The sequence below is a fragment of the Nannospalax galili genome, unplaced genomic scaffold (genome assembly GCF_000622305.1).
Source record: "Nannospalax galili isolate Female #2095 unplaced genomic scaffold, S.galili_v1.0 scaffold371, whole genome shotgun sequence".
In the NCBI taxonomy this organism is placed as follows: Eukaryota; Metazoa; Chordata; class Mammalia; order Rodentia; family Spalacidae; genus Nannospalax; species Nannospalax galili.
Window position 1 is genome coordinate 1,227,892 of NW_008331606.1, and position 8,665 is coordinate 1,236,556.

General features: G+C 46.5%; 1 protein-coding gene across 7 annotated transcripts in view; it reads left to right on the top strand.

Annotated features, from left to right (window-relative positions):
• Positions 1 to 8,549, top strand: part of Bcorl1 (BCL6 corepressor like 1) — a 71,397-nt gene extending 62,848 nt beyond the window's left edge. For all 7 annotated transcript variants that reach the window (XM_029560415.1, XM_029560418.1, XM_008826717.3 and 4 more), the window contains 3 exons: positions 1,421 to 1,498; positions 2,504 to 2,654; positions 6,771 to 8,549. In XM_029560415.1, coding sequence (XP_029416275.1) covers positions 1,421 to 1,498; positions 2,504 to 2,654; positions 6,771 to 7,053 — 512 coding nt within the window. In that variant the 3' untranslated portion in view covers positions 7,054 to 8,549. The remainder of the gene's footprint in view (positions 1 to 1,420; positions 1,499 to 2,503; positions 2,655 to 6,770) is intronic.
• The last annotated feature ends 116 nt before the right edge of the window (positions 8,550 to 8,665 follow it).

Consider the following 8,665-nt stretch of genomic DNA (forward strand, 5'->3'; position numbering starts at 1 on the left):
TGGCTCACCAGTTAAGAGCACTTGCTGCTCAGTTCCCAGTGCCCACATGGCACTGATTCAGTTCCCAGTGCCCACATGGCAGCCCTGTTGCCCTCTTCTGGCCTCCATGGGCACTACATACACACTAGTTACACATACATACATACATACAGGCAAAACAGACATATTAAAAAAGTAGAGGAAGCTGGAGAGATGGCTCAGTGGTTATGAGCACTGGCTGCTCTTGCAGAGGACTCCAGTTTGGTTCCAAGCACCCACATGGCATCTAACAGATGCCACAACCTTCAGTTCCCAGTGCCCACATGGCAGCCCTGTTGCCCTCTTCTGGCCTCCATGGGCACTACGTACACACTAGTTACACATACATACATACATACATACATACATACAGGCAAAACAGACATATTAAAAAAGTAGAGGAAGCTGGAGAGATGGCTCAGTGGTTATGAGCACTGGCTGCTCTTGCAGAGGACTCCAGTTTGGTTCCAAGCACCCACATGGCATCTAACAACTGCCCATACCTTCAGTTCCAGTAGATCTGACACCCTCTTCTGGCCTCTGTGGACATTACATGCACATGTTTACACTTACATGCAGGCAAAACACTCATACACATAAAATAAAATAAGTAAACCATGGCAAATGATAATTCCTAGGACAGGAAGAGTCAGTTTTCTTTAAGGGTATGCTGATAGATAGGTTAACCAGGCTCCAGTAGATGGACCCACTCTAAAGGACATCTGGAGACACAGATTTGATTCGAAAGGCCTTACTTAATATATATGGCAGAGTACATGAAATCCAGTGGAGGGGGTGCAGATAGGGGTAGGGGCCTAAATAGAATCAGAATATATTGTATGAAATTCACAAAAGTTCATTAAAACTTTTTAAATAAATCAAAAAACAAATTCTAAAAGTAGAGAAATCATGACTGGATGTACTAATACTGTGATGGGTGTAGGATCTGCTTGCAGTAAAATGCCCCGTGCCATTTGAAGCAGAGGTCCCCAAACTACATGCCTTCAGGCTGATAGGTAAAAGAGACAAGAGGTTGGATGGGCACATGTCAAAGCTCCAACTGTTGACATGAAGGAATGCGCAGGCAATCTTGTCAGATCTTTGGATTTTATTTTTTCAAGAAAAGTTGGAAATCCAGATTTTCTAAGCGAAATCCCACAATTTTAAAACACTGTAGCCTAATTTATTTTGTTTTATTGAAAACTAGGCCATACCTCGGTGGACTCCATTGGGCTCCTGCCTACTTTTTTGTAATCTGACTGGGAACAGGAATTAAAAATTTCTCCTATCACCCCTGCCCCTCTTTTGGTCTTTCTTTCCCCTCTTCCGTCCCTCTAGTCTCCTAGGCAGGAACAGCCCTCTAGATTACCTCCTTGTCTCAAGCCCTATCTTCTTCCCTCAGATCACCTTTCAGATCTTCAGGGCCGAGCAGAGGGTGATCCTTGTGCATCCTGGGATTTTTACAGCAGCTCTGTATTGGGTAAGTTGTAATGGGACAACCATGGGGGCTAGATATGGGTCTCACCAGTACTTCTCAAAAGTAGGAGTCAGGAGTCGCCCTTTGGAGGCAGCCCTTTCCTCCCCTGTAAGCCCTTTCACTCCCCGCCCCGAATCCTGAGATGCCACATTGATTTGCATTAAGTTATCTTCCTCAGCCCTCTACCTCTTCCCACCCAGATGCTCTGTAAATTCGTTTTCTTCCGAAGTCTCTCTTTCCTCCCTTGCTTTGCCGTAACCCCCACAGAAGCCTCTACAAGTGCATATTATTACTTCTGGGACTTCTCCCATTCTAGAAGGTCTCAGCCCCCATCTGGCACCTTTCATTCTCTCCCCACTCTGCCCACATGATGCAATTTTTGTTTTTGACATCGCTGCTGTCTCCTGTGTCCTCAGCACTCTGGCCCAAGCTTCATATCCTGGAAGATCAGCACACCATTGTCTGTAGTCATCCAGCATTTGTCCATTGAACCAGGGGCCAGAGATTAAGGGACACACTCCCCCCTAAGCTTGGAGGAAGCTGAGGCAGGAGAAGGTTGGGATGGAATGCAATGGACCACACCGAAACACTTGGTTAGGAAAGAGAACCATCTGAGTCTCTGGACTTCAGCATTGGGCAGTGAGGCAGCTTGGGAAAGCTGTAGCAAGAGGAGGACATGTGTTACCCTTGCCCTTGACTGCTGCTGCTATCTTTTGTTTTCCATCTGGAACATCTGAGAAGCTCATCCTTCACATCACTTTGCTTTTTCTAATCAGAGGGAGAAGGAGGATAATGGATTTATGGCCACAAAACACTTACTTCCAAAACTAGAACTTTCATGTGCCTTCCCAAGGATATAGACCCATGGTCAGTCAAGCCAGGGACCTGTGGCCTTGTATTTATCTCATAAGCAGCCCTTACATGTCACTTTGTCTTCTTGGAGATTTTTCTTTCCTTCAGTTTTCTGCGTGTAGCTATGTCCTGATCCTCTGCATACTCACCTTACAGAGAAAAAAGACGGGTTTGCCTGTGACCTCCTGCATAATCCTCCTGGGAGCTCTGAACAAGGAGATGATGCAGAACAGGATGACTTCATGTTCGAACTCTCAGACAAGCCTCTTCTCCCTTGTTACAACCTCCAGGTTTCAGTTTCCCGTGGGTAAGTGTCTGAGAAATCTCCAGAGACTGTGTGACAGTGTCCTGGCAACCCCACCTCCCAGGGAAGGCAGAGCTCTCTAGAAGGAGGTAGGAACCTGGAGAATGAGTACTAGAGCAGAAGAAAGATAATGTCTGACAAGGGCCAGCCTGATCCTCCAGCCCAGATGCAATGTAATTTAATGTCTAAACTTGAGGTACATGGCCCTCTAGAGTTGTATCATGGCCATCAACTGCATGCAGTTCCTGACCCCAAAATCTGAAGAAGTCTCTGCACTGTTGCTGAGTGTAAGAGATAATCTGGGAGATATTTGGGTTGATGAACTATTAGAATCTCGGGAACATTTTTGTGGTTTCTGGGGACAGCCAGACATAACATTTGCAACTGAAATTTTTGGAGAAGCCAAGACATATGTTTGCCATTGCTGTGGAGCCACTAGGGTCTTTTAAATCCACAGTGCAGGCTGCCGTAGTCTTAAAGTAAGGAAGGTGACCAGCACTGCTGGCTAAAATGACTGGGCCGATGATAATGGGGAACACCCATTTTTTGGAAACTAGAGCATACCTGCCACCTGGTATTAGACTGAGCCCAGCCCTAGCTCATGATTCAGAAGGGAGTTTGCAGCCGGTGGGACTATGGATTTTGCTGGGTTTTCCCAAGCATCAGTGGGGTAGAAGTGCTGAGTGGGAGAATAAGAAAGCCGAATCAGTTGCCCTTTTGTTCTTAGTCATCATCATTAGGTATTTTCTAAATACCTTTGTAATCAATACTGAGGGAAATTTTTCCTTGATACTGATTTTTAAAATAGAGACCCTATCTGAATGCACTGAGTGAGCCTCTCCCTCCATGTTGCTAATCAGTGATCCCTAGTTTCTTTGCATCCCTCTTCCCACAGCCTGATAGGTATAAAAAATAGTCTATATGATGCTGCTAGTGGGGATCAAATTTCAGGAGCTTTTGGTCCTTATTTGTCTGGGCAGAAGCTGATCCCTGAGGGTGGGGCTCAGCCTCTGGGATATAGTATTGCGCAGTTAATTAATTCCTCCAAAGTATTCAGCACCTCCTTCCCTGAAACAGGATCTTAGGCCACAGGCAGTAAAAAGACCAGCGTAGTCCACTTTAGGTACAGACAGAACATAGGCAACCAAGGGCCATGTCCCACCCCATAAGCCAGTGGTAGATACCTTATCAGCTAAGTGCTGCTGTGACTGGATTCTTGACGGGACATCCTCTAGCACTTCTTCTGAAACTGCTCTTCCCCACAGCTACAGCACAGTGTGAACCTTTTTTATTTTTAAGAAGTAGAGTGTGGGGACTGGAAAGAGGGCTCAGTGGTTAATGACACCAGCTGCTCTTGAAGAGGACCTGGGTTCAGTTTCCAGCATCCATATGACAGCTAATAACCATCCATAATTCCAGTTCTAGGGATCTGATGCCCTCTTCTGGCCTCTGTGGGCATTGCACATGCACATGCAGGCAAAACACTCATACACACAACATTATTAATTAATTAATTAATTTAAAAGAGGTAATATGTGTAATTTAGCCCTCTGGAGATGAAGGCAGGAGGATCTGGAGTTTGAGGCCAGTCTATGTAGCAAGAACATACAGGGGGTGGTGACTAAAAGCCTGTACATTCACAAGTACCTTCTGCGTCATCAGAGCAAAACTGGCTTCTGATCAAAAGCAGGAATATGCTGGAGGCTTTTTTCCTCATTCCTTGAAAAAGATTGTCCAAGTATAATGTGGATTTTCCCTTTCTCTTGGCCTAGAGCACTCCATTCCCTAATTTCCTGCCATGTTAGAGTTCCCAAGCATATGGAAGATATGTTGAATTTTAGTATAAGAACTGTAGGTCTAGATAGGTGTTTTAAACACTGTGTGGAACAGTTGATTTCATAAACATGTTTTAAGCAGCTGCTCTGGGTCAACCCTTGAGATCTAGAACACAGACAGCTCTAGCCTTCAAAGAATCCAGTCTAGTATAGCAGGCAGGTAAATATGTAATTAACTTTAATAAAAGACCAAATGTTCTTTTTAAAAAAATTTTTTTTGAGCTTTTGTACATTTCATACAACAGTTCTTAATCAAATTTAGACCCCTTCCCCTATCCATGCCCACCCCCACCCCCTTGGACCTCATGTATTCCGCTATACATAAGACCAAATGTTCTAAGCAGGTTTATTACTGTAAAAAGCTGAGATATTTTAGAATTTCAAGTGAAAATGAAAAGTTCAGTCCACCTTGAGCCCCTATTCCTTGGCCCCAGAGGGGACCATAGTTTATGTCAATTTTGCAATCTTTTAGAAATGGGCTCTGTTGGAAATATCATCATAGGGCAAAGAACCAAGGGCCATGAGACCATAGAACGATGGAGCACTCAGTTACTTTGGAGTTTTGTAGGTTTGAAATAATCCAGCACCTGAGCTGGGCTAGGAAGGATGGGCATGATGTGAGAAAAAGCATTGAGACATACACGTTTAAGTAGTTCATAAAGCAGGAATAGTTCTGGATTCTGTGGCTGGTACTTAGTAGGACAGGGGATATAGTGTGGGAAAGTGGGTGCGGGGGAGCTGGAGGGTGCATTGTAAAGATTGAATAGGGTCATCTTGCAAGGTCTGGCTGCCAAAGAATTAGAACTTGAGCTGAGCATGTTGGTGCACGCTTTTAATCCCCAGTACTCTGGAGGTGGATCTCTATGAGTTCAGTGCCAGCCTGGTCCACATAGCGAGTTCCAGGCCGACCAAGCCTACATAATGAGATGCTGTCTCAAAAAAAAAAAAAGTAAAGAGTTAAAACTAGGCATGGAGACTTCTGCATGTAATTCCAGCACTTAGGAAACTGAGGTAGGAGGATTGAAAATTTGAGGCCAGACCATCTGAAAAAAAGACTTGTGCATTTTTTTTCTGAAAACATTGGAGATCCATTGAAAGTTGTTCAATGGTGGAGTGGAGGGTCAGATCTTTTGAAGAGGGTCCAGGGGAACTCTAAGAAACCTATATCTATGCTTTCGGGTGGGTCTTACTTTCTTCTGAGCACCTCTTTTTCTTAACCTTTGTGCTTAAGCCTGTATCAGTTAGCTTTATTGATCTTCCCCTCAAAAAGAGTCTCAAGCTGGGCGTAGTGGCATACACCTTTAATCCCAGCAGGCAGATCTCTGCAAGATTAAGGCCAGCCTGGTCTACATAGGAAGTTCCAAGCCATCTGGGGCTACAGGGAGACCCTGTCTCAAAAAGACCAAAGAAAGAAGAAAGTCTCCAGCAGAGGCAAATGTAGTGGGTTTGAGGTTGGTGCAGTGCATCCTAGTCTAGAAGTGACAGATATTGCAAATGGGACAGTGCAGTGGCTAGCAGGAAGCTGGGACCACTGACAGGGGCCAATACAGTGTGTCTTCCTGGTTTAGTCCATGGACGTGCTTGCCTGGTGACTCTGCAGCACCCTTTCCAGCTGTCATCCCCAGGCTGCCGCCCAGTCGAATATACTCCACTAGGACAGACTGGTTTGTAATGTGAGCCCCAGGCCTGTAAACATTGGTGCTGGTGCTGCCACTGCTGCTGAGGGAAAAAAAAAAAAACTTGTCTAATGCATTCCAGAGCCAAAGAGAAATGCCTTTTGGATTACCCGTAGTTTTAGGCCTTTCTCCACAGCTCTCCCTCTGCTGGGGAAGATTGAACAAGACGTGGAAGCAGATGAGATCAGGAAAGGGAGAGCAGGTGTGGTTGGCAGGAGTGGGGGTCAGGAAGAAGTGGCCCCAGCAGATGGTAAATGCCAGGCCACAGAGGTGCAGGCTAAGCCACCCCCTCCACCCAGGAAAGCACTGAGGTGTGATTCTAGAAGGCCTATTTTCCCCCTGGCTTGCTCCTTGTGGAAGAGCTGGCTCATGGGGTGAGTGTTTACTGATGTTTGGCTAAAAGCTGGGCCAGGTATTGTATTGCTTCAGCCTCACCCCAGAAGCTTGTGGTTTAGTGGGAGTTCACCCGACCCCTAGTGAATCTCAGCATGAGAAAGGGAACGGGGTGGACTCTGGGGGTCGCTCAGCCTCCTCTGGCCTTCTGCATTTCCTCCAGGGACCACCCTTCCTCTTGAGTTGCTTCTCCAACTCTGTCTTTGCCTTTCCAGGCCCTGCAACTGGTTCCTCTTCACCGACGTCCTGAAGAGGCTGAAGCTTTCTTCAAGAATCTTTCAGGCCCGGTTCCCGCACCTTGAAATCACCACTCTGCCCAAGGCTGAGTTCTACCGGCAGGTGGCCTCAAGTCAGCTGCTGACCTCTGCTGAGAGGCCTGGAAGCTTGGAGGACAGATCTCCCCCAGGCTCTTCTGAGACTGTGGAGCTGGTGCGGTATGAGCCGGAGTTATTGCGGCTCCTGGGTTCTGAGGTGGAATACCAGTCTTGGAACAGTTGACAGAGACAGCCCCTCCCTATTCTTCTTTCTCCTCCAAGTTCACCCTTCCCTCACCTTCCATCTCTCCCCCACCAAGCACCAGACTGCAGAATGAGGCAATAATACGGACCAACAAGAAGCCGCCTTATCAATGCCAGCATTAGTGACTGGATTTTTGTTTGTTTGTTTTTGGGTTACAGTTAGTTCTCATCTCCCTGGCATCGTCATTGTTGTTGTGGTTGGTGATGGGGATGGAAAGTTGAACTCCACGGCTGAAAACAGGAGGTCTGGAGATGGTGGGAGGTGGTGCCAGGGTCCTTTGGACTGGCCTCTATACATAAGACCAAGACCAAATATGGGCCTGCATGGCTACAGCCTGTCCTGAGGAGAAACGAGAAAAGCCCAAATATCTGAGTGCCCCCCTCTGTCTCCCTGTGCTCTTCTGTCTTCCATAGTATTTATTTTATTAGTATTTAATTTGTATTATTTCATTGGTTTCTGATAAGTCTGTATCACTGTGACAATTTGAGACAACTTGTAATGAGGGACTTTCTTTACCTACTTTCCTTTTTCTTTCTGGATAAACTTTGGGGCAGCTCCCTCCCTCTAACAAAAATTATTCCCAGGTTGTGTTTCCCCCATTGGGGAGGGGGCAGAGTGAAGAAGGGTAGGGGGTATCATCATATGACTAAAGAACTTGACTGCTGCTGGCCCAGAGCTGGGGGGCTGGGGAAAAATCCCTGGCCTATGGTGCTCCCCCACCCCCTGCCAGATTAGTGTTTACCAAGGAGACGAGAATTGTGGAGTGAGGGGCTCCTGAATTATTCTAAATAAGGATAGTTGAGAATGGGTCTGGGAGGTGAGGGTGTGCCCATTACACCTTCTTCCCTCTTCCCCTCAGAGCGCACAGTATGGGTTCCAGCATCTTTTGCCATGTACCCCCATCCATCCTATCCCATCCTAGGCTCCCCATCTTGAGGTAATGAGCCTCCCACCCCCCAGCCTTTGCCCACCATCTCTACCCCAGACTCCTAGCACCCTAGCCCCTCTTTCCTCCTCCTTCCTCTGCCCCTGATTCTCCTTTGCTATCTGTAAGGAGCCCTGGAACTAACTGCCAGATGTGAAATCAGGCAGCTGCTTCCTAGGCAAGGGTAGGATACCAGTCTCCAGCCTGGCTCCACACCCACTTGGAGACTTGGGACTGAGTGCATGGCTCATGGGCCTCTAGATATCCAGTGTTAGATCTGTTCCAGGAGAGGGGGGTGGGGAGAGGCGCTTGGACTATTTCCCTGGCCCCGTCCCTGTGGTATTCTTTCCTGCTCTTGTTCTTATTTTTCTACCAATTGATATTTTTCCGAACAATCCTTGTAGAGAATATGTACCATCTGAAGGCAGGAGGGCCTGACTGTGACTGGCTCTGGTTGGAGATGGTACAGTTTTATTGTACAGGTGCTAAACAACAACAAAAGAAGAAAATGGAAAAAAAAAAAACGAAAAAAAAAAAAAAGAAAAAAAAAGCCAGTTTGAGGATGGGACAATCTGTTCTCTGGAGACTCCTGACCCATTTGGGAGCATTGGTGGTTATTTTCTTTGTATTGTGTTTGTTCTTTGTTCCCAGGGGAATTTCTGATTC